Raw genomic sequence first — 26,264 nt, 5'->3', positions numbered from 1 at the left:
TTGATTTTGACAACTTTTTAAATATCTCCGAGAGTGTAATTGTTTGTATGAAACTTTTTAAATTTTCAAAATATCTTGACTATAGTTTTGAATTTATCTTTTGAAAAACATACAAAACAAAGATATTCAATCGTAAATAGTTTCGAATGGATTGTTGTAAAACTTCCAGGAAATCTAAGTCAGCATTAAAGCAACAGTTCCATACACCATTTATGTGGTAGTTATAAATACAGTGGTTTCGAAATTGTGATTTTACCCGATTTAATTATTGACAAAATATATGTGGCCTTACAATTGACATGATTCAACTTAATTCTGGTACAGGTTAATCATTTATATTAAGAAAGGTGGAATTATTACATCGGTTATTTCAGGACGACTCCAGTGTAGGCCCTTGAGCATTTATGACAACAAATGCAAAAATAGCAGCAACAACAACAACAAAAAAAAAAAAAAAAAAAAACAACAACAACAAAGAAACAAACAAAAAAGCAGTCTCAGATGAGATTGATAATCAAACTTTGTCTGTCATTTATATCTAAATTGCGTGTTTAAAACTATACGTTAAGTTAATGACTAATTCCAAGTGACTATCCAAAATTGACGGTCAGTCTCAATTTGAATTTAATCTTAAGTTAAACATGCAATTAAAATTTCAATCTTAAACTTCGTGCACATTGGGCCTGATATTAAATCAATCCGTTTAATTTAATAGTTGCAATAGTACATTCCACCGCATGTTATACTTTGAAACATGTTGTATAAAGTTAATCTTTAATATATAGCTCTTCGGCCAAGGATGCCATTTTTGTCATGCACGTTATCTATATTTATCTTTTTAAAGAAATCTAGGCCCGAACATCATCCATGTATTTGTTGATGTACACAGCTTACCATTAATCACAAAAACTGTCAGACCAAAATTCTGTATATACAACGTTAAGAACGAAAACAACCAACCTGGCGAAATTTATCTATAATAATTGATTAAATGATAGCCTATTGATCTTTTAATCGGTCTAATCCAAATTTACCAGGATCACACATCTAACTGAAGACTAAATCCAGGGGTTTCCAATATTTTAAAACTTTTGACTAGTCTACTGTGATAAGTCAGGCTTTTGTCCTAGTAGTGTCACTAAACAAGTGCCAATATATTAGATGGCAATGTCAGTATTGAGAAGAATATCTTGATGAAAGCATTACGTTGACCAACATGTAATTTGGATTTTATATCGGGATAAGCTGTTTGAAAATTACGAATGTAAATTAAATGGTACGTGTATTTTGATGGTTTTATTACCTTAATGCAAAATGCTTTGTCATGTTTTTATTAAAGCCTACCAATTCCGATTTTAAATAGATAATGATGTACATACATTCATTGTTTGATATTTAAAGCGATTCACGAGGTTTTTTTTATTATTCGAACCATTCTAAAACAAAAACCAAACGTTCATTTAAGTAAATTGTAAATTTTATTTATTAGAAAGCATCTGGTATCAGTTAATGTTATGCAAACATTGATAACCATTTCAACGGTAATAAGGCATTTCTAGCTGTGTAGTGTTTTATTTAAACAAGCAAACAAACAGCATTGATGTGTGATATCTTTGAGGGTTTGATCCGCATTAAAATTTCTTATAGCTCTACGCATAACAAGCATTTTTTGTTATAGTGAGCTCGTAAAGCGGATCTTTCTTGTCTGCCCCGGAGCTTTATGTTTATCTGAGTGTATAGTTTCCAACATAGTGGATTTCAATAATTAAATAAAATGTATTGAAAACACACCTTTCGATTGAATACGAAAAGATGTTGTACATTCTGAACCATGTCTGTGTATGTTTTATAATAAAAGTATCCTTTATGACGATTATTGTGCAGTTGCTGCGTAAAAGAGTTTGTGTCTTGAAACTTAATATCAACCATTTCAACTCAAATTCTAATTATAGGAATCAAACGTTTACGATTCCCTCTATATAGATATATTATGAGTTCCTTTCTATTTATATGACAAGGCTCTGCAATTTATATACAGATTTATTGAAAAATAAATATATTTATGCAAGTACGGGACGGTACGGGTTTTAATATTATTCAATTGCGGAGCACGAAAAGCTTACGCGCAAATTATCAAGAACTTCAAAATTGCCAATAGAAGGGGTGCTAGCACGTACAGTTCTGATGTTTTACTACAGTTTGATGTCCAACGCAATGTAATGTTATGCTGCAGACATCACCGTAGTGTACAACACGGGACAATCGTATTTGTATAGTTTTAATTTTCTTTATTCGTACCCTGTCATTTTTCTTTAATGCGTGGTAAAAGAACACGGTAGCTATAACTATTTATTTAGATATTTACAAAATGCAAAATATTTCAGTGTCAAAACCGAAGTTTACCACAATAATTTCATTCGAAATGTATTTTCTTGTTTCTTCAGAAATGACAACTGTTACAACAATGTACATGCTTGTCGCTGTGATCTTCTCAAGCCTACTTCATCAATATGTGCGAGCCGAGGAGGGGAAGTTTTATGGCGGATCAATGAGCTATACAATGGAGAAACAAACTGACGGAACAAATCTGGTAATGCTTTGATTGCAAATATAATTGAAACTATCCACTATTCAGATCGTGTTACACTGTAACTGCAGTATGACTGAGATTATTTGCTATTTGAATCCGGTTAAACGTTAATTATCAGCTACCCAAATCTGGTCAAACTATAACCTTAGTTTTTTTGAGATTATCCGCTCGATATCTGACTTTACTCTCTCTCTCTCTCTCTCTCTCTCTCTCTCTCTCTGTTACCGACAGTAAATTAATTATCTTATCTTCTACAACAACAGAAAAAAACAACAAAAAAACAGAAATAGGAATAGGACTTATTAATTGTCCGTATCTATACAGTGCAATTTCAGCCAATCCGTTCGATAACTAACCTTCATGGTCCATTGGAAATGTGAATTTGGCATCAGCATGTGGTCCTTTGGCACTGAAACGATATATTAACCAATTAAAATCCGTGTACACAATGTAATGAATATGTTCTTGTGATATACTGCTTTAAGTTTACTCTATAGAAATGACAATTATCTATAAAACAAAATAAATTCAGTTCCCTGAACTGTTACAGCATTCTGAATACGACATTCTGTAATAAGATATATTTATATGGGTGTGTGGCAGGGGTGTATATAACAACACAATCATGTATGCAAAGCCCGCCCGCTTAGCTCAGTAGGTAAGAGCGTTGGTCTACGGATCGCGGGGTCGCGAGTTCGATCCTCGGGCGAGGCGTATGTTCTCCGTGACTATTTGATAAATGACATTATGTCTGAAATCATTAGTCCTCCACCTCTGATAATTCATGTGGGGAAGTTGGCAGTTACTTGCGGAGAACAGGTTTGTACTGGTACAGAATCCAGGAACACTGATTAGGTTAACTGCCCGCCGTTACATGACTGAAATACTGTTGAAAAACGGCGTTAAACCCAAAACAAACAAAACAAACTGCCAAGTATTAGTCTAGAGTGAAGAAAACCCACGAAAATCTGATATATGCACAGATTTCACGTGTTTACTCGCGAAGTTTAGAAAACATTTAAGGTGGTTAATACCCACTAGTATTGCTATGTCCGATACAATAATAATTTCATTTTAACTGTTGTTACTTCATTCTAATAAATTTCCGTAATTGTAGAATATGTTCTAAATTGTAATAAGTACTGATGAGAAGTAAGCAGTAGAGCAGTATCAGCAGTATTATTTCCGGTACTATTGGTAGTAGCAGCAATAACAGACACATTATCAATGTGTGAGCTTTGTTTTTGACACATTCTGGACGGGAGTTTACTATGTAGGTGGCATGCGTCTACATAAGTCTAAATTAAAAGGTAATTGCTATATTATACTGCCAACAGTTACGGCTGAAAAATGCTTTAAATGCTAAATAGCGTCGAACAGTTATAGCTGTAATACTGATGTTACTGCTACATAACTGCAAACAGTTTTATCTATAAAACTGCTGTTTCTGCTATTTTACGGCAAACAGTTTTATCTGTAATACTTCTGTTGCTGCTATTTTACGACCGACAATATCCTTTCATTAGGATATTAGTTGTAATGCTGTTGTTTATGTTGTATAACGGCCAACAGTTATGGCTGTATTACTGCTGTTATTGTTATATATACGACCAACAATAATAGCTTCAGTATTGCTGTTACCGTCATAAAACGACCAACAGTTATAGCTGTAATACTACTGTTAGTGCTCTAAAACAGTCAATATAGTTATAGCTGTAATATTGTTGTTAATGCTATGTAACGGATCAACATTTATTGCTATAATGCTACTGTTACTGATATATAACGGCTACCAGTTATTGCTGTAATATTGCTGTTACTCCACTGTTACTAGCTGTAATTTTGCTGTTACTGCTCTATTATGGAGAACAATTATAACTGTAATACTGCTGACACTGCTGCTTACGGCCAACAGTTATAACTGTAATTTATTTTACTGTTACGGATCTTAAAGGTCCAGCATTTATAGCTGTAATATTGCTGTTTCTGCTTTATAAGTTTTTGCTGTAATACTGTCGTAACTGCTACATAACGGCCAATTTTACTGTTACTGCTACATAACGGCCAATAGTTATAGCTGTAATATTGATTTTTATGCTATATAACGACGAAGAGTTATAGCTGAATTACTGCTTGTTTTGCGTGTTTTTCTTTTCCGCTTTGACGTTTGACGCTATGACGTAATTATTGTGACGTACACACTATGATTTTGTTGCATGATAACTTCTTTGTTAAGTAAATAGTTAATCGGATCGCGTTAGGATGTTTTATGACTGTCAACAGGTATTGCTGCAGTACTGCTGTTACTTTTAGGCTTAGCTGCAATACTGTTGACTGTACTATATAACTGTAAAAAAAGTCATTGCTGCAAAACTGCTGTTACTGTTGTATTTAACTGCAATACTGCAGTTAATATTTTATAAAGGTCAACAAGTATAGCTAGAATACTGTGGTTACTACTATAAAACTGCTAACACTTATATTTCTAGTGATGTTATTACTTATGTTATATTGGAAGTACGTACGTTGTAATGCTATAACTTACTGGTCTACTTGTTGCTCCACACCAGTTATTAGCATTGAATATGGGCACGCATAAAATTATACAAATACATTTTATGTATTAGTATTTCGTTTGTATATATATTTTATATGCTTTTTACGGCCCACTGCGACCCACTACGAATTGAATTCCCAAATACATTAACAGGTTGTCCTAATTCTCTTTTATTCTATAATTTTGTATGTCATTTACAGTGCACATCAGCTGTTTTCCATTATTTCCCTATAATTTATGTAGGTGATCATTGAGCTTATCACAGGATGGGTACTAGGCAAAGGTCCATGTGGTCCGGGTTGTAACAGCAGTGATATCGGTAGATCTACAAGCTCAACAAGACAGTTAATGACGAAAACATATTCGGACTATCTAGGGACCTATACGGTGGATTATATAAACAAGACCACTGCTAAAACGGAAACTCCTGATATGAATGCGCAAGTTCTCTCAACCTACGATGAAACTGTGTTAGCCGTCAGTGAAGACGCAAAATGGGAACAGGATCTTCTTCATTTTAACTTTGTCATGCCAGCTGGAGTAGAAAAACTAGATGTCAAGTAATTATCATTTGATGTAATAGCTGCAATAACAAAAAATATTACGTTTATTTGCTAAATCAATCCGATTTTTAAAGATTACCTTTAAACATCACTGTTTGAAAACCCACAAAAGATATAGAATGCTTAAAGGGAAAAAACTATTTAGCTGGCTTGTAGATGGTTGGTGGTTCTGACCAGGTGCTCGCCCATACCTGAAATAATGCCCAGATGGGCATATGGGTTGTCTCTTCACCTTTAAAAGGTAAAAAATTAAAAAATCACTGTATTACAAAGTTACGTCGATATGACATAAACAAAAACAAGCAAGGAACACACGTTAAATCCTAGCTTAATGCCACCTCTGTGCAGACGATTTTAAGTTATATATTTGATGTATAGATAATGTTTTTCGCAGAAGCATTTAGTCGATCTGTTTAAAACAACACTAATGTTACTTTGAAACGTATATTTTGTAATGCCAAATCATAAGTAATAAATATATGATGGCTTAGACAAAACTGAAGCAGCACTACATGAATAGTCAAAGTTCATTCATATTCACACGAAAGAAATGACTGAATAGTAAGTAAAAACAGTAAGTTCAATTTGTTGACGTACCTCATTTATTATAGTGACAAACAATAGTAACAGTACCCTATGTAAACAGAATACGTCAAGGTAGGACCCGCAAAACATATTGCTGATATCAAATACAAAATAAGAAAAATAAACTAAATACAGCCCTGTTTATTCTTTAAGTTTTGACGGAAAACCATGGCGAAAATTGACATTACAACAGGGAACTGGTAGATGGCATTTTCAGACAACTGTATCAACAGCTAAGCGTAGTGATACGGGAAAAACTAACCAGAGTCCCCGGTCCTTGGCAAAGCCGTTCTATAGGTATTGTGGAATTATCATGTTTTACTAGAATTTAGTTTTTAAACCAATCGACAATGTATATCTAAAGTTTAATGTCTACTGACATACGCATTGTTCAAACAGGGATGTCTCTATTGAATGAACAATGTGCTACATACATACGCAAAGACTGATTATAAAATGCAGTGCAGAATGTAAACTGAAACTGAAACTGAAACTGGTTTATTTGCTTAAACGCCTATTTCTACATTTAAAACATATTCAATGGCGTTTTACAATACAAGTTGAAATAAAATATTAAATATAAAATATTTTAAATAAGATTAATTAAAACGAATCAAAATAGCAATTATTAATTTAAAGTCAATGATAATACTATATTTTAAAATATTACTAACATACAATTATCACAGACAAACATTAAATTTCTATCACTGTCACCAGCATCACTGTTTAAAACTCAGTCAAAACTTAGAATAATGCAAAGTAGTCTCTGAAGAAATGCGTTTTCAACTTTTTCCTAAAGCAGTCAATTGAAGAACTTTGTCTGATGTTCAACAGCAAATTGTTCCACAACTTTGGCCCTATAGTACTAAAGCTTTTATCACTAAAAGTTTTTCGCTTGTTGAAAGGGACGATGTAACAGTCAACTGATGACTCCGAGGATTTGAGGGAGCGCTGGGGGATTTTCGTGTTAAGAGTTCAATCAAATATGCAGGCGCATTTCCAACATGGCAATTGAACATGTACGTCAAGATCTTAAAGTTTATTCTGGCTTTGATCGGCAGCCAGTGCAAATCGTAGAGTGCCTGCTTAGAACTGTCTCTTCTTCTACGATTCAGAACTAACTTCGCACACATATTTTGAATGCGTTGCAGTTTTGCGATGTCACAATCAGAAATACCGTATAAAATAACATTACAGTAGTCTAAATGCGAAATAACCAGCGATAGCACTAAGGTTTCAGTTGCATCCTGAGTCAGATATTTGCGAATGTTTTTGATTCGGCAAAAATTCAACATTGCCGTTCTACACTTTATTTTTATATGCTCTTTGAAAGTTAAAGTTTCGTCCAAATAGGCCCCCAAATATCTGATGTTACTCTGTCTCTTGATTTTATCACCACAAATATCTATCTCGTGAATGTTTAACTTATTCAACTGAGGGGCACTTCCAAAGGCAATATGTTCAGTTTTTGAGGAATTCATTTTTAGTTTGTTACTGTTCATCCACTCATTTGAATCTGTAGCAAACTCCTCTAGTTCACCAATGGATTTAGCCTCGATGGATGGTTCGGGCTTAAAACGTGTGCTTGCGGTGTGGTCGTCGGCAAAGCCAAAGACGGAAATGGACGGGGGAACAATGTCAAAAATCGTTCCTGCGTACGTGAGATAGAGCCACGGCCCTAAACAGCTTCCCTGGGGGACACTCCACGTAAGCTCACGTGCTGATGACACTGTTTGATTCACACTCACGCGGCAGCTCCGTGGCCTCAGATATGAGTTCAACCAGTCCAATGCAACACCAGAGACACCATACTGACATTTCAAAACGTCCAAAAGAATATCGTGATCTACCGTATCAAAAGCTGCACTAAGGTCTAATGCTATTAATGCAGTCACTTCTTGATGTTCCATAGCGTCCAAGATGTCATTGATAAGTCTCAATAAAGCCGATTCGCACGAATGATGTTGCCTGTATGCGGACTGATTTTTCGGAAGGAGATTATGTTCATTTACATGTTTATTAAGTAAATACAGTGCTGCTTTCTCTATCAATTTGGAGAAGAATGATAAGTTGCTCACTGGCCTATAGTTTGAGAATATAAGTTCGAGACCAGCTTTCTTTAACAGAGGTCTAACTATTGCCTGTTTCCACTGCACTGGGAAGACTCCTTGAGTCAATGAAAGATTCACTAGTCTAGTTATAATTGGGAGGACTCGTTTAAATATGACTTCAACACTTTTGTTGGAATAACATCAATTTCACACGACTTTGTTTGTAACTGGTTAATGAGTTTTCTAACTTCATCCTCACTAAGTTCATCAAATTTTCCAAATGTAAAGGTAAATGTATTGAATACCCATGGGCATAAACAAATATTTATCTGGAGTTTGGACATTTGCGGAGTTGTTTTGATTTAAAACAAAATGAAATAAAAGCAAATTGTCAAAAGTTAAAAAAACATAATTATATCAGAGATATTTTTCGCGGCCAGCGATATTCTATAAGCTGACGAGGCACCTATGATTTCTCTACTTTATATGTCACATTAACACACAATCTAAAAATGATAAAACGACTTTTCCTGTTCCCCAGACTGTGCTTGTGAGGACGCTACATTGCTACTAGGAGCATTGTAAAACTTTATGCCATGTGTTCTTAAAGTTTATAAAGCCCGAGTACTGGTATTTCCGTGAAAACTAATTGTGCAACACTTGTCGCTGATTTGTTTTGGTATTATGATGAAATAATTCTTATGTTGAGCCTTTCCTCAGACGTTATTATTGCATTTAACAACATATCATGCTATGTGGATGATATACACGATTATTTTTCAAGTGGTCGATATTATTTATTGTACTGATAGAGGGAACAATTTGGATATTACTATATTCTTTTTATCTACATCTGCCTATGTATAATGATATTTTTATGCAAATCTATTTTTAAAGGGAATATACTATGATTTTCATCGTTTAGATTGGGATGTACCTTATGTATCACTTTACGGGATATAATATTTCTAAATTAATTAGATGTGCTATCTAACTAATAGATATATTATAAATAAACTTCTTCAGCAAGGCTATCGTAAGTTGCGTCATGTTTTGAAATAAAGCTGTCGTCATTCTGATAAATTGCTTTTAAAATAAACACGCTGCAAGAATAATAGTCATGTGTTACGAATCAGATAGAAATATCCGTCCCTCGGCCACCTGCGCATGGGCGGTAACTCGGCTAGCCTCGTTTCCGTCCAATGCGCAGGTGGTCTCGGGACGGATATTTCTATCCGATTCGTAAACACATGACATATATTTTTTTCTTGCATATCGTGAACATATAAGCATTTTATTTTGACAGATTATTTTTGCATACCGTATTTTACAAAAAAAAAAAAAAAAATTAAAATAAATAAAGCCAATACAAATATGCACTTATGTACACAAAGCGCGAGAAACTAACGTCCGTAAGCAGAAGTGACGCCATAAAGTTTCAGTGACGCACAATGACAAAGTTCCTTTTTAGTTTTATCGTTTGTAGCGTAACGATATGTTCTTACCGTAAAATAACGTATTTTGAATCAAGAAATATACTATAAGGAACGGAGAGAAACTATCAAAGTACCTGATTTTTTTTTTCGTATCTTACATATTCAGTGCATGAATCTCGCTAGTTGTCATATCAGCACGAGAGTCATCTGACACGGCGGGGGGGGGGGGGGGGGGGGGGGGGGGGGGGGGGGGGTCCAGGTGGATTTTGCCGGCATGGGTAAAGTCACCGGAAACGCCAGTCCGATGTGCAAGAAATATAATGTGCCTTTAATTTTGATGATACAGAGTCATGATATACGTTCTATTATTACGCGACTCCTTACATAAATCACTGATCGATAGTTTGTGCTTTTGACCGGTTTATAGTTTGACACTAAAGATTTTGGGTTACATTAACTCTCGAAGAAAAAATAATTTCTGACCTCTTGTAACTATTTGGACCGTGGCTTAGGCCATAGTTTCGACTGTTGACCTGCCTGCCATTCATTAAGTGTGTATAATATAAAAGTATATGAATTTTGTCAAGACATTCTGGATTGTCTTGTATTGGTACACCACATATTACACCAAATTTCCACATTATCATTATGACAACCACGTTTAAAGACACTATACATACAAAGGCAGTCACCCAGGATGTCAACTCATCCTGTACTAGTACAAACGCAGATCGATCTGACCGCAGGGACAAAGCATATGAAAGCCTCCATAACACACAATTTTTAGACACAAAACTTATCAGGCTCTTTGATAATTGACAGTCTGGTTCTTTTACGCGCCTGGTATGAAGGACCTACACACGCGAAGGAAAACTAGTGCCGGCCTCTTTTTTTGTGAGAGACACTCAAGACTAAGCAATTTCCCGAGACTGGACAGGGGTTCGAACCATGGACTTCTGGATTTGCATTCAATCTTGTTACGACTAGAGCATCGGGACGCTTAATTTTTAACATTACATGTATGCCCTATAAGGTAATAATCGAGACAGTCTATCAAGTATTCTATCCTTACGTGTATCATCTTAAACTACCAGGAAATATTATTCTTCCTGTCTTTCAGGGGATAGATATATACAAACTAATTTTAAATCCTTTTTAGGAGAACAGTAACTGTATTTCAAAAATGTATTCATGATCATAAAATATTTGTCTTTTTCACCATTTATATTTAAGGTTGTTTGTGTAAATTATATACATCACAGTGTGCATTTCACATATGGCTTCGCATATCAGATTATTCACAAATTCATTTTCCTATTGTATATACCTTTTCCATTTTAGAGTAAAATTAGGGATCAGAACAGAAATACGCATTCCAGCCGTTGACGCTGATGATGACTTTATTAAATGTGGAATAGCAGATTTTGTTGAGGGAGGTGATATTGCAATCTATCCCCCGCCGAATGTACAAGTTTTCGAAGTAAGTTTATCCGTCCACACGTTCGTGTCCGTTCATAAAATGTCATCCATCAAGACATTTTAATATTACTTGGCACAATGTTTCCGATAATAAGATGAGGTGTCATTCACAACACCCAGACCCTAGCTCAAAGGATAATGTCACATGTTTTTAGGTCAAAGGACAATAAGATTTTTTCATATCTGGTCTGTCTAAAACTCAGTAAACTCAACCATCAATCAATAGATTTTGATAATCAAAAACATTTTCAAATCCACTTCATGCCTTATCAAATTTCAATATATAGAGAATAATAGGTTAGTGCCGTAGATGAGAAAGTTTATCTGGCGAGGTGGAGGAGGTTATCGGGTGAGCCGAAGGCGAACCTGATAACGTCCGGAGCCGAGCCAGATAAACTTTTTCCATCTTAAGCACTAACCTATTATTCTATTTATCTTGTCATTACTTCATTTTCCGATATTTGGCAATTTATTTTACAAAAATAAGTGTGCGACAACCGTTTTAATGACGTCATATTCGTAATGACGTCACCTATATAATGACGTAATCACCGACAAAATCGCAATAACTTCTTCGTTTTTGAATAAAAACTCATTATTTGACCACTCATTTTCTTAATTCGGACATTTCCAACACAATGGTGATGGTTTCAATGCAAAATTTCTTACGACAACAATATCGATCATAAGGTCACATGATCAACTGACCGTATATCACTGGTCACGTGTCAACTGACGGTATATCAAGAAAGATATACGGCACCCTGATATCGGGTCGAAAATACTGCAAGTGACAGGATAAATTAATATTCAAATATGATCAAGACATGTATATTGTATTACTTGTTTACAAATATTTTGTTAACATTCATTGCATCTCGTTGTAAAATCATCTCTCTTAGAACATGGCGGCTGTGTGAAACTTATTTCAAAATATCACGAGTATAAATAAATAAACTAACGCATCTGTACATGTACATCGTTCAATTATATAAGATCATTTTTTTGCAACAGTTGAGAAAATAAGTCACATTTTGGAGGTAGTATGAAACACAAACAAATGACTACATTGATTTAAAAAGGTACAAACATAGATTCAAAATGTAAACACAGTCGCCATCCATCATAAAACTATATCAGCCAAAGAATAACATGAGTTGAGCTTGACCGAAAACTACCATTTTTGTTAGTTTCTGATATATTTCACGAGGAGGTATCATTAGTATCGTGTATAGAATTTGTATATCTATTTACCAGTGTCAATCATCATAATATTTACATTTCAATAGAACTGTAGTGTACACATCAACGCATCTGAGTCTGATGGTTACACGGATGACTCATGGGTTGCCGTGCCAGTCAGTGTCAGGGACTTCAACAAGGAGAAGATAGTTTATGGCACGGATGATTATATGCCGGCTAAATTTTCAATGAGTGCAACTGCAGTGCAGGTAATGCTCCATTCATATGTTATATATAAATTTTAATGAAACCTATAAAGAGATCATTTAAAATCAAGGAATGCAACCGAGCAAGAAGCACTCATTATTCAGTCATAATCCCTTATTTATAAAAAACAAAGACAAATATCAAACAGGGAATGCCACGCACCAAAAACGCAGCCTCCTCAAAACGAACCCCACAGCACGCAGATGCGTGCACCACACACACACAAACAGCCAACAATTAGGACAAAACGAACAAACAAAGGAACACACACACACACACACAAAGCCATCACACCAGGACAAAACGAACAAACAAAGGAACACAGTGGGGCACCGCCTTGGAACGGTCAGTGGCAAAAACACCACTGAGGAGCTTAAACCGGTTTATGGTGCGCACCCAACCTCACTCTTACCCCCACCATGTTCCAAAGACACGGGACAGTGTAAATAAAAGTAATCCCCTCCAGGTGAATCTCTTACACACGTAAAGGAAACCAAAAGGCATGGCATGTAAAACACAAAAATGCTCGTGTATAAATATATAAAAAGCAAACCTTAAGAACCAAAAACGTATGTACTCAATGCCTTTTCAGAAGATAGAGCAACAAGAGAAACACCCTTAAGGGCCCGAAAAAAATAGGCCAGAAGACAAATATCAAAACAGTTCAGTCCTGGTAGGATTTATAAACTGCTAATCATAGAGTCCCCGCCTCCTCTTCCGTCAGACACAATCAAAGAGGGAAGCGTAGTTACCAACTGTAAACGGGTTGAACACTAAACATGCGGTATGTCTCAAAACAGTTGGGTCGTAACCTCTTCTAATAAAACGTTTTATAATTTTACCAAATACATTTGGAAAATTACCATGACCCAATATCTTACGAAGTTTGTAAACCACATCCCCATAAAAAACGGGTTTAGAAATACCTTATAAGTCTAAAATGGCAGTGTTTATTTCAATAATACAAGGTAAGGTTGACATTATATAACGCAATGACAAAGACGTCCTGCTGCTATAGACTATAGAGACAACTTTACAGGCAAACCATTTTGCTTGGTGATTGCTTCACAAAAAGTTTGATTGAGACCCAAATGACAAAACTAGCAAGGCGTCTGAAATTTAAGATGGCTGTATATTTCATAAAACTTTGTAACAACGATTATCTAAGTAAAATTTTATTTCGGAAGTGGAGCAAAACGGATTTTTATAATGAACTACTTATTTCTTATAGATATTTGAAAGCCTGTGTTCAAAATGGCTACAATTTTCACTGTTTGCCTTGTTCTCGATGCTTCCGAGGGATCTACTTTTCAGATTTTATTTTCCACAACTCATGCTGGTCGGCATACTTTGCTCAACATTCATGTTTATTAAATATCTGGAGTCATTTGCTCTAGCTGCATCTTTTATTGAACATTACATTGATATAATCTATAAATGTGGAATATATTGCCATTATTTCTCTTATAAAAGCCAAATATAGCTCGACTGACACTCCTCCAAATTCAAGATTGCTGCCAAGATTCCCTGTCAGATTTTACATTTATCGCAAATTCATTGGTTTGGTAAATACTTTATTCATAATATAACATGATAATATTTTCTTTCAATATAAACTGAGCAACACAACGCCATTTCACATTTTCATCAACAGCAATATTCGTCAAGTTATTGGCAATAACACATCAGAATTTAAGGTAGACGTCAATAAATCCTTTAAAATTGTTCCATTGTTATCCAGTTATATAATGACAATATTTAACACAATGTTAAAATACAACTCATTGATGACTGAATATCATTATATATATACTGGTATTCTATATAATAAAGTGATAACTTTTGAAAGTATATACAAGTATGCATACTCAACATTTTATTCGGCTGCATAACTGCACGCAGATGTTTTAATCCGTTATCAAATTATGTAAGTCATGTCCATGTTGAATGCTTGAACCACAAAGACCAAATACGTCTGAGTTAGGTCATGACAGTAATGCACGATAAAAAAGCCTTTACAAAATTTACGTCTATCTCCTCTTTTATTTCAAAATCCACATTTCAAATATTCAGGGCGGTTGATAACTTGGACTATACTGGTTGTCATTGCGATTGTGGATCTGCTCCTTTTGTCCACACATCAAGAGAATGTAATGTAGAAATCAAGTAAGGCCTAATTTCTCCGCTTTACCTCTCTAAAGTCATATCAAAAACACGATAAATAGGTAGCATACTGTATATTACTAGTTTTAAAACAAAATGTAAAAATATCGTAGCATATTTGAATTTCAGTTTGTTGTTCAAGTGTTAGCTAATTTGATCACACCAGAATTTGTTGAACCAACACTTGAAGGCAATCATATATTCATCATGTATGCTGATACTACTTGGAGGACAGAAATATATGCCGAGGCTCCAGAAAATACGTGAGTGCAGCAAACTATTTGATTTCTGAGTAGTAAAAGCGAAAATACATGAACCTTTTAATAAATATTATGTTTATTAATGGTTGAACACTGTCTTTATTGCACCATATTGTATACTTCTATACTTTCAAGGGATCTTCTAATTATCTCAATAGGAGTCTTGGAGTGCCGTGTGGCGGTCGTGAACAGTGGTATATCAGGCGACCAACGACTTGAATGCCTTGATTATTTGTTAATCATTTAAATGGAACTGACACCAAGACCTAATGTTAGGGGACAGTTTTCTTCACTTATTAATCCCCCGCCACAAGTGGTGGGGGTTATAGGAATGGTCTCCGTCCGTCCTCCCGTCCTTCCGTCCTTCCATCTTCCGTCCTTCCGTGACATTTTGTGTCCGCTCTGTATCTCCTTAACCCCTTGAAGGATTTTTATGAAACTTGGGTCAGATGATCACCTCATCAAGACGATGTGCAGAACCCATGAGTCAACCATGCCGGTTCAAGGTCAAGGTCACAACTCAAGGTCAAAGGTTTGAGCCTTCCATTTTGTGTCCGCTTTGTATCACCTAAACCCCTTGAAGGATAATCATAAAACTTGAATCAAATGATCACCTCATCAATACAATGTGCATAACCTATGAGTCAGCCATGTCGGTTCAAGGTCAAGGTCACAACTCAAGGTCAAATGTTTGAGGCTACCATTTTGTGTCCGCTCTGTATCTCTTAAACCTCTTGAAGGATAATTATGAAACTTAGGTTAAATGATCACCTCATCAAGACGATGTGCAGAACTAATGAGTCAGCCATGTCGGCTCAAGGTCAAGGACACAACTCAAGGTCAAATGTTTGAGCTTTCCATTTTGTGTCCGCTCTGTATCTCCTTAACCCCTTGAATGATTTTCATCAAACTTGGGTCAAATGATCACCTCGTCAAGACGATGTGCAGAACCCATGAGCCAGCCATGTCGGTTCAAGGTCATGGTCACAACTCAAGGTCAAAGGTTTGAGCCTTCCATTTCGTGTCCGCTCTGTATCTCCTAAACCCCTTGAAGGATAATCATAAAACTTGAATCAAATGATCACCTCATCAAGACAATGTGCAATACCTATGAGTCAGCCATGTCGGTTCAAGGTCAAGGTCACAACTCAAGGTCAAATGTTTGAGGCTACCATTTCGTGTCCGCTCTGTATCTCTTAAACCCCTTAAAGGATAATTATGAAACTTGGATTAAATGATTACCTCATCAAGACGATGTGCAGAAGTCATGAGTCAGCCATGTCGGCTCAAGGTCAAGGTCACAACTCAAGGTCAAATGTTTGAGTCTTCCATTTTTTGTCCGCTCTGTATCTCCTAAACCCCTTGAAGGATTCTCATCAAACTTGGGTCAAATGATCACCTCATCAAGAACTCATGAGTCAGCCATGTCAATTCAAGGTCAAGGTCACAACTCAAGGTCAAAGGTTTGAGCTCTGTATCTCCTGAACCCCTTTTAGGATTTTCATGAAACTTGGGTCAAATGATCACCTCATCTAAACGATGTGCAGAATTCATGGGTCAGCCATGTCAGTTCAAGGTCAAGGTCACAGCTCAAGGTCAAAGGTTTACCCTTTCACTATCCATATCAGTGGCGGGGGAATTAGCTGTCTTTCAGACTGCCTTGGTTTTTTTTTACGATAACATCATCGTGTGTTCATTAGTCATGATACAAATATTGCATTTCTCAGAGATATTTATGATTTAAAACCATTAAACTTATGTGGTATTATAAAATAAATGCAAAACACAATTAGAACAATTAACATATCATATCTGCAAATGAATGAGCATGTATTTAAGTGATATTGTCGTACATTTTACTTTTCCTGACATTGATAATAATACTGTTTTAAAAAGTGTTAGACGTCTGTTATGGTGATACTGTTCTGATAATACTTTGACATGTGCATTGTCAATTAAACTCTTATTTTACAGCACCCTTGAGGCTTTCTCGGCGTTTGGGATTCAACGTGAAGCATTGAAATTGTCTTCATTAAAACAAGATACGAAAAGGCCACAAGTAAAATATGCAATAATGTCATGGAAACCATCTCTTGGTGAAATTGGGAGACATATAGCATGCGTCAGTGCAAGGGATAGTACTAGGTAAGCATTCAAAATAAATTGGCATTAATGTTTATCATAATGAGAGGATGTGTCATGAGCAAAACCCATACCCCTAGCTCCAAGGCCAATGTCACACTTAGAAGTCAAATGTTAACAGGTATGTTTCGTGTCCGGTTACTAACTCTGCCATTCTTGAAGGGATTTTAAAATTACTTGGCATAAATGTTTCCCATAATGAGACGACGTTTCATGCGCAAGATTCAAACCCCTCGCTCCAAGGTCAAGGTCACATTTAGAGGTCAAAGGTTAATATTGTCTGTTTCTTCTCCGGTCCACAACTCTGCCATTTATCAAGAGATTTGAAAATAATTTGACACAAGTGTTAACCATATTGAGATGGTGTGTCACGCGCATGACCCGGGTCTCTCAAGTCATGGTTAAGGTCACAAAAATGATTCATACCTAAACTATTCTGACATATTTTGCGCAGACAAACAGAAGCAGTCTTGGGCACGCTTCGGGGCCATTTGTCACTAATAGTGACAGCTCATGTTTGGTAGTTGAGACAGTTTTAATGTATTTAAGGGTATTAAAGGCAGTTTTGGGGTCTTTAAGGCAGTTTACATGTGTTTAATAGTGTTTAATGCTTTTTCCGAAAGTTCACAAGGGCACTTCTGTGATTCTATCTTTTTTGTGTCTTTTAGAACGAATGTTTTCTGGTACCTGCATATGTTGCTATATAAACTGCCTAGATCCAATGTTCAATCTGCATAGATATTTTAAGATGATTTACCATTTGTGTCGGTTGTTTGTCTGCATTTTTTTCTGTTTAACGGAGACTTCCAGCAACAAAATATGTGTGAAATTTTATCAACGTGATTCCTGATTATAATATATCTTAACACACTCGCCTGGACCACTATGATTACTTTCCTTGTAATGTGAGACATCAGACGCCTACTGAAAAGCAAGCTCACTCTTTAAGTCTCACTTTATTTTATATATCTATAATATTTACAGAGTGGATTCGGCAGAGGAAAGGTGCTTCATTTTGGACGTTCAAGGTGCGTTCTACGTTATTTTTACTTGCATAACAAGTTTTATTTCCGGACACGTTATCCTGCTTGTGTACATAACTTATATGTCACTGGCGTTTCTTTAACCTTTATTAGAATTAATTCTTATGTACAAAATACTATTAATCGTTTATAAGTATGCAAATTTTCCTTCCTTTCTTTTGTCATATGAGTTTTATTTTAATTTCAGTTGATGCATTCAACCATACCACAAAAGTTACTGCGGTATGTGCAAGTTTGCGTATGTTAGAAATAAAAACATTGTTAAGGTGAAATGCGCCCCAAATTTTTTTTTGCCGAATTTCGTCCTGAAATTTATACTGTACAAAATTCAGGATATATGCGATTGAGTTCCGGTTTAACTTTTTCGCCATATTGTTCGTATTTTTTGCTGTTGAGTCAGGTACATGGCCCTTAACGTCACTTTTCGTGCAACGCCCAGTTCCGAGTCTTTTCGGCATTTTTCCTTTCCTTCGCTCTGAATGTCATATCAATGAAAAATACAAAATAATTGTCACTTTGCATTCAGAAAATGCTACTCAATGGTATAAAATTCAGTGAAATGAAATTGACGCTTAGGACGTCAGTGACGATTTTGTGACGTCTGAACGGAAAAAATCACATCAAGTTTTGCTAAAAATTTTGCCTTAAAATTCAGTTTATTAAAAATCGGCTCGATAAAAAAAAGCGTATAATTTTGGTATGTTGTTTGGCAATGTGTGTACATCTAGTAAACAAATAAATACTTAAGGGTCACCGACTTCAATTTTTCGCAATATAACATAACCTTACACTCACCCCCAAATGGTTTGTGGCTATATGACGTAAGAGTAAAACAAGAATGTGTTTCAACTTACACGGGCTCGTTCGTGTTAAAAACGAGATGTATTTATTATAAGAAATTTTCACGATATATTCGATCTCAACTTCAGATGCCATTTACTAGTGAAAGAAAACACCTTTGACAAAATATATATCTTGTACAATTGTTCGTAAGTATTTGACCTGGCACTCATTAATCTTCGCTAATATTTTCGGACGTTTTCGTTACTTTTCGCAATATTTATCCTGAAAAGATCTATAATTAGACAAATAACCATTATAGTTAACCTTCTGACTTCCAAGCACGTTACCACGGGTACGAAATTACCGCAGACCATTTTCTAAATTCAATATAATGTAGTGTTACCGTATTTGCTTTTATTCTTACAATGTCTTTTGCAACAATTTTCACGAATCTTAATTGTTTTCTCTTGTAGTATCTATTTTCGGGAGTAATTTGTCTTTTTATCTAAGATACCTTTGAAGATTTTTATTCGACACTTACTACAAAATATCTTGAATACAAGTATATTTCTTTCAATAAATGAACCATAAAATAAATAGATAAGTGTATTAATTTTCCGTCCTGTAAAATTTGGAGATAAAATTTGAAAAAAAAAAATGTTAGACTGAGGACTACAACCCACAACTCCGAAATTGATGGCTAATCGTTTTGTCCCCGCAGCTACTTGCACATGCGATTTTTTTTTTAAATCATAAAGAATACTTACGCAGTAGTTATTTCTCTATTGAGGGCCAGGCCAATACTTATGGACAATATATCCACTTCTTACTATTCATTTGTTTATCCTATTAATGGTTTCAAAATTCAGATTCAAGGCTTGAAGAATAGATGTCTTTTCTGTTACTAATCTTCTCAGTCTAATGCAAAATGCTAACTTAGCTTTGTAAAAAAAGCTAGTATGCGGTCAGTTGACGTTTTAATTTCGTGAAAATAGGCACTTAAACATGTTTTAAATATTTAGAAATTTCGTTCATATGTAATTTTATGATATGAGGGTTTGCCTGATTTTACCAGAAATATTTATCGACGCATGTCGGACTGTTGGTCCATTTCACATGTATATATAATCAGCATGAAAACAGTATACCAGATCCTGTATCTGATATGAAATTAATATTTTTTACACGGATTAATTTATTGTGAATCATGAAACAAATTCTACCAATTTAGACATCAATCTTCACATCTCATTCGTGCGAGATTACGAGTTGAGAGAAGAGTCTGTTCTATACGCATAATGCTGAGCAACTGATGTCATTTTTAATATCCTTGGTAAACGACTAGCGATCAAAGTCCCGACCTTCCACAAGAGAGAGACAAAGAGACAAAGACAATGAGGTCATAGTAAGGCAGAGTAGCTAGTCCAGCGAACAGACTTTATTCTTAAAAGAAAAGATCTTCAGATGACTATAAAGTATTGCAGCTGGTCAGACGCAGAGAATTTATTCTTGAGACAGTGTCTTTTTATTACAATCAAGCACAAATGCTGGTCTGATGCAAATAATTTATTTCTTGGCGGGAACCTTCTGATCAAGTGCAGTTACAAGCTCTTAATAATGAATACTAGAAAATATTTCATAGAATCCTCACCACTTGCAGCTTCCAGATTTAAGAAGTACGGAAAAAGTAAAAGGTTTCTCCGGATGCCTAGGATATAGATGTAGAAACTGTAGTTTCGTGTTCTAACTCTGAACACTTGAATTGAAATAATTATAAGTCATATCTAGGAATTAACACAAATAAAACATGTTGATTAACCAATGATCAAACGTCTTTTTTCGATAATATCCTTAGATGCAAAATGTCGTTTACATAATTTACACCCTTTATCAAATATCTCATTAAGATATTTTTATATTTACAATTCTTCTATTCGGAACAGGTTCGTAACCACCTGAATGTTATTACATGTTTTTTCTTTTTTAAATCGACTTTTTCTTTAACACTTTCTTAGCAAATCTCACCATATACCTCTCAATACTTTCATGTCGATTTATTTCATCAATTCATTCCGAATTTACCGTTAGTACATGCAGCTTCGCATATTCTTTAGAATATTTTGTTAAAAAAATGACGATTAAACGTGTCATTTCTTAATGGGGTATGGGTAAAATATCGTCAAATATTGAAAAATTAAAGTCGGTGACTCCTACGTATTTATGTGTCTACTAGACATACACACACTGCGAAACAACATACCAAAATTTTACAATTATTTATCGAGTCGATTTTTTATAAACTGGATTTTAAGACAAAATTTGTAACAAAACCTGATGTGAGTTTTTCCGTCCTGACGTCACAATATCGTGTCTGACGTCCTAAGCGTAAATCTTAATTCGCTGAATCTTATACCATTGAGTAGCATTTTCTGAATGTAAAGTGAGAATTATTTTGTATTTTTCATTGATATGACATTCAGAGCAAAGGAAAGCATCCGGAACTGGGCGTTGCACGAAAAGTGACGTCAAGGGCCATGTTTGTGACACAATAGCAAAAAACACGAACAATATGGCGACAAAGTAAAACCGAAGCTCAATCGCATATATTTTGAATTTTGTACAGTATAAATTTCAGGACGAAATTCGGCAAAAAAATTTGGGGCGCATTCCACCTTAAGTTATGACGTTATAAATGTCATAAAATGGATAGGTTTTGCGTTACTCTCAAACAAGTGATTCTACACAGGTACTTAAGGTTGCACCACTCGTTAAACTATTGCATCTGGTAGCCACTCGAAGTACGCTAATTCTATAATACATTGCCTGTTTATCATTACATTTTAACAGCCTTATGCTAAGACGGTCCCACCCTTATCTACATTTTAGGTTGATTGCAATGTGCCCATTTTCGATGTACACATACTTTTGCCATTGATACCTTCAAACATGGCCAATAACAGATAAAACTTTAACTGTTATCTCACAAAGTCATATACGAGGGGTGATGTAGAATCACTTCTACTCGTATATTATATAAATAACTGACTTATGTTTACATTTACTTTACTGCTCTATAAAACTGTTGTTTTTGTAATTGGTGGCTGTTGTTTAGTAAACACTGCTTTAACAATTGTCCTCTATGATGAACTATTTCATAGTTAATATTCAGATGCAGACATTTTTCAATCGTACGCTGCGTATTTAGTGTATGTTCGACCCCAAAATTATAAACTGTTTCGAAATATTGTTTGTTTCAGCAACTCTTGTTCCCAAATTTCTAATTTGTTTGATGAATGATCTGGAAGCAATTCTTTACTTGCATTATCAGAGACGATATTTAGAACTGTTGCTTTCGAGTATTACCAGTTTTTATTTCATTTCATTATTTATGATCTTTACTAGGAGAGAAAACAGATGTATAAAATAAACGCACAAAATGTGAAGCGTTCGTTCGAAATGGCCATAAAGATAGATATTTGTTAAAATTCTATGTGCCACCATTTCCCTTTTATTAATTGTATGTTTGATAAATTATTTCCACAACGAATGGGGACAAGTAGTAACTGAAGGTTATCGTTTGATTCAGATAGGCAAAATTTTGAAAGTTCCTAAATGTTATTGTTGTGCAGTTATCAAGATGCAATGAATTCCATTGTTTGTCTGCTTAACATCTGTGTCTAGGCGGAACATATTTAACCTTTTCGGAATAATTTCTACATGTATGGTGAAAAGGGAATCTTTGCACATTTCTTTAACTTTGATCGGACATATAACACTTAAGTAACTATTTTAAGCATATGGAATTAATTCGATTATAAACTGTATATTATTTAAAGAAAAATAGAAAAATATCGTATTTCATATTTCTTCTTCTTATTTCCAAACAGTTATTACAAACTGTAGAAGGCTTCTACTAAATTTTACTACAGATCGTCCGCATTTTTATAACACAAAAAATAACACGAGTTTTAAAACCCTTCTAAACCTTGGTCTGACACATACCGTATTCTATGGGATGCAGTTTATAAACTACAGTACATTAAACATAATGCTTATTTCAATCAGATATTTGTGAAATGTGTTAGTAAGTTTATCAAAAGATTAATACAATGTATAAATCATAAAGAACAGTGTATGTTTAGTGATTGACTCTCTACGCTTTCCTATTAAAACGTGCGAATGACTAATATAAGTTTAAAGACTCATTGATGCTTTTCTTCTAAAATTACAAGAAAAAGAATGGAGGAAGTAGAATTATGTCTATCCCTACCCATTTTGCCTCTTGATTATAACAAAAAATGTGCCGGCTCTTGCCATTGTTTACTGTGCTCTGTTTATTCCGGGAAATCTACCCTTACCTTTTACCTTTTAGGAGGAAGCCCTACTTTGTCGACATACCATCACCGGATCAGTTTGTGAACTGCAAAATAGATGCGACATGTGTTGTTGCAATATATGTCAAATCAACGGTGTAAGTTATATTATTTACATTCAGAATTCTATCGTAATTTTATGTTTGTTTTGTTTGTTTTGGGTTTAACGCCGTTTTTCAACAGTATTTCAGTTATGTAACGGCGGGCAGTTTACCTAACCAGTCTTCCTGGATTCTGTGCCAGTACAAACCTGTTCTCGCACGTAATTGCCAACACCACCCCACCCCACTGTGAATCAGAGGTGGAGGACGAATGACATCAGACACAATGACTTTTATCAAACCGTCATGGAGAACATACAACTCGCCATGGGATCGAGCTTACGACCTGCTATCCGTAGACCTGCACTCTCCGTATTGAGCTAAGCGGGCGGCCTGTAGTTTTATGGGTTTTTTTCTGTTTTAATTATTCTATTATGAACATACATGATATTACAACTGTGTTATTTGTAAATTTTGGTAATTGTTTGCTTATTACTTTTGTTTGGTTTTAGTGAGGTTGTAGACATACATGTGACTGAGAGCTACATTGATAAGTACAAGTTGGGTCCAATTGAGAGTGTAACACATAAAGGGGAACCAATGTATCAAACAGATCTATTTTTTGAACACTCGTTACACGGGAAAGAAAATATCTGCTTCTTGGCGAAAGACAAAAATGGGTATGGTAGATAATGTACATATTTATATCTCCTTTTTGTAGTTTGAGCACAACGGGAAAAAAGTAAGAACAAACAAAACAAAAAAAGTAATATAATATAATATTGATAAGGGTCAGATTTCTTGCAAAACATAACATTAGTTGCTTTGTTTTGTTTGTCTAATAACTCTTTCATATGACTTTACAAAATACAGTCCTCAAACACTACAAACATTTTGCTACTGAAGATCTAGATACCTCAGTACAAGGAACGAAAAATAAAATCACTTTTAAAAATTAATCTGCGCGTATTATTGACCAATGATTTGGAATTTATTCAAGGCATTTGTTAGATCTGCAAATTTCACCTATTTCTAAACTGACTGCCTAACTACGTTCCCTGCAAAAAGATTAATGTATTGGTCCCCTAATAGCAATGTTTAAAAATGGTATTTGCTAGGTATATTCTTAAAACTGACTGTATTTTGCATTGTATTGCAAATTTAAAACTACTTTTACCGAGCCGTTTTTCTTTTTCATAAATCTATTATAATTTATGATATTTCCGCAAGCTCAAGTAGAGACAAATTGTAATGGCCACTGTCTAAAACGTTTGATTAAAATTCAATATACCATTTATTGCAATAAAAGAAACATTAAACTATTTGTAGACAATAACAAAACACAAAATAAAACTGTAAATGTCATTTCTTCTAGGGTGCCTCAAGTAAACGGATTTAATGAGACAGAATTCTAACTCCAACATTAAAAGATTATGAGCGAGTCCAGTGGAACTGTTTTAAATTTTGCTCACTTCATTCAAAAATAATCATGAGGCAGAAGTTAAACCTACCTAAATTTCTTCCACAATATGTAATCTAAAGAGTAAAGGCAAAAGAGAGAACTTTTTCCGCATGTAACTCAGTATTTTTAAAGATGTCTAACTCTGCCAGGTAAATTCACTTTAAACAGCAAGAAATTGTTTATCATATGAAAAAATCCACTTTTATACTATAAATCAATAATATGTCTTGAAAAAAAGTAAAAACTGACTAGGAAAAAGGGTAAATAAGGAAAGAAATTGGTCTCAGTGGAACTTGAACCTACGCCCCCTGAAAAATTTCGGTCAAAGTAGGTTTATTGTAGGAATTGAATATTCTTCAAAAAGGAGGTACTCTATTACGGGTCTAATACCTAAGTTGAAATTAAAACTGGAATTTACACTCATTTCATGTGCCAATGAAAATCCGTTTGAGTCAAATTTCCAATTCAATATGCATGAACCACATTTATAAAGCAGTCTTTTCATGTACCACATTCAAAAGTACTCAGACTGGGCCGAATTTTCAATTTTTTACAGAGGCGAAAGCGAGAATGTTTGCATTCAGAGCAAGATAGAACCACCGGGTAAGTGAACCTATACACTTTATTACGAAAGACTAGAGAAAACTACATTAAAGACTCACCATAACCTAGTGACCTACTTTTTCCTCCCCCCCCCCCCCCCCCCACCCCCTCCCTCCCCCCATGAATTTCGTGAACATCATTCTGATAATACTGCTGTAATACAGCTATACTACAAGATTAAAGGTGGACAATTTAAGCCCAGTTTGATTTAATTTGCTTTACAATTTCTTCTGCAGACTTATCTAGTCAATCTCTATTCAATTTCTTTTAAAAGCACAAGTGAGTAACTATCTTAACCTGTGGAGAAACAAAGCGCGGTCTAAACTTCGTTCATTAAATGAAATATTAATGCATTAAACGCATTGTCTTGGCCCAATAAATGTCACTTTAAAACAGTTGTAAACACGCTATATTTTTGAAGGCATCTCAGTGTTACATTAGTATTGCATATGCAAACAGTTAATTTCTGTCTTATGTAGATATTATATATATGTAATACGTTGATTTTTATCGAGTATTATTATATAAATACCATATGGCAACGTGTGTGACATTGATATTGTCAACCCGAGGGCAGAATGTCACCCGAGGCGATAGCCGAGTGGTGACATTTTGTTCCGAGGGTTGACAATATCAATGTCACACACGCTGCCATATGGTATTTATTTTATTATACCGAAC

General features: G+C 34.9%; 1 protein-coding gene across 1 annotated transcript in view; it reads left to right on the top strand.

Moving 5' to 3' along the window:
• Nucleotides 1–1,122: 1,122 nt before the first annotated feature.
• The window catches only part of LOC128547113 (uncharacterized), a 111,167-nt gene continuing 86,025 nt past the window's right edge, over nt 1,123–26,264 (top strand). The window contains exons 1-13 of the mRNA XM_053518840.1: nt 1,123–1,276; nt 2,445–2,590; nt 5,391–5,707; nt 6,449–6,592; nt 11,127–11,265; nt 12,554–12,715; nt 15,006–15,139; nt 17,111–17,281; nt 18,263–18,306; nt 18,509–18,544; nt 23,479–23,575; nt 24,031–24,198; nt 25,537–25,583. Coding sequence (XP_053374815.1) covers nt 2,447–2,590; nt 5,391–5,707; nt 6,449–6,592; nt 11,127–11,265; nt 12,554–12,715; nt 15,006–15,139; nt 17,111–17,281; nt 18,263–18,306; nt 18,509–18,544; nt 23,479–23,575; nt 24,031–24,198; nt 25,537–25,583 — 1,603 coding nt within the window. The 5' untranslated portion in view covers nt 1,123–1,276; nt 2,445–2,446. The remainder of the gene's footprint in view (nt 1,277–2,444; nt 2,591–5,390; nt 5,708–6,448; nt 6,593–11,126; nt 11,266–12,553; nt 12,716–15,005; nt 15,140–17,110; nt 17,282–18,262; nt 18,307–18,508; nt 18,545–23,478; nt 23,576–24,030; nt 24,199–25,536; nt 25,584–26,264) is intronic.

The sequence above is a fragment of the Mercenaria mercenaria genome, chromosome 1 (assembly GCF_021730395.1).
Source record: "Mercenaria mercenaria strain notata chromosome 1, MADL_Memer_1, whole genome shotgun sequence".
In the NCBI taxonomy this organism is placed as follows: Eukaryota; Metazoa; Mollusca; class Bivalvia; order Venerida; family Veneridae; genus Mercenaria; species Mercenaria mercenaria.
The sequence above is the reverse complement of the archived record's forward strand: the minus strand, read 5'-3'. Positions and strand labels throughout refer to the sequence as shown.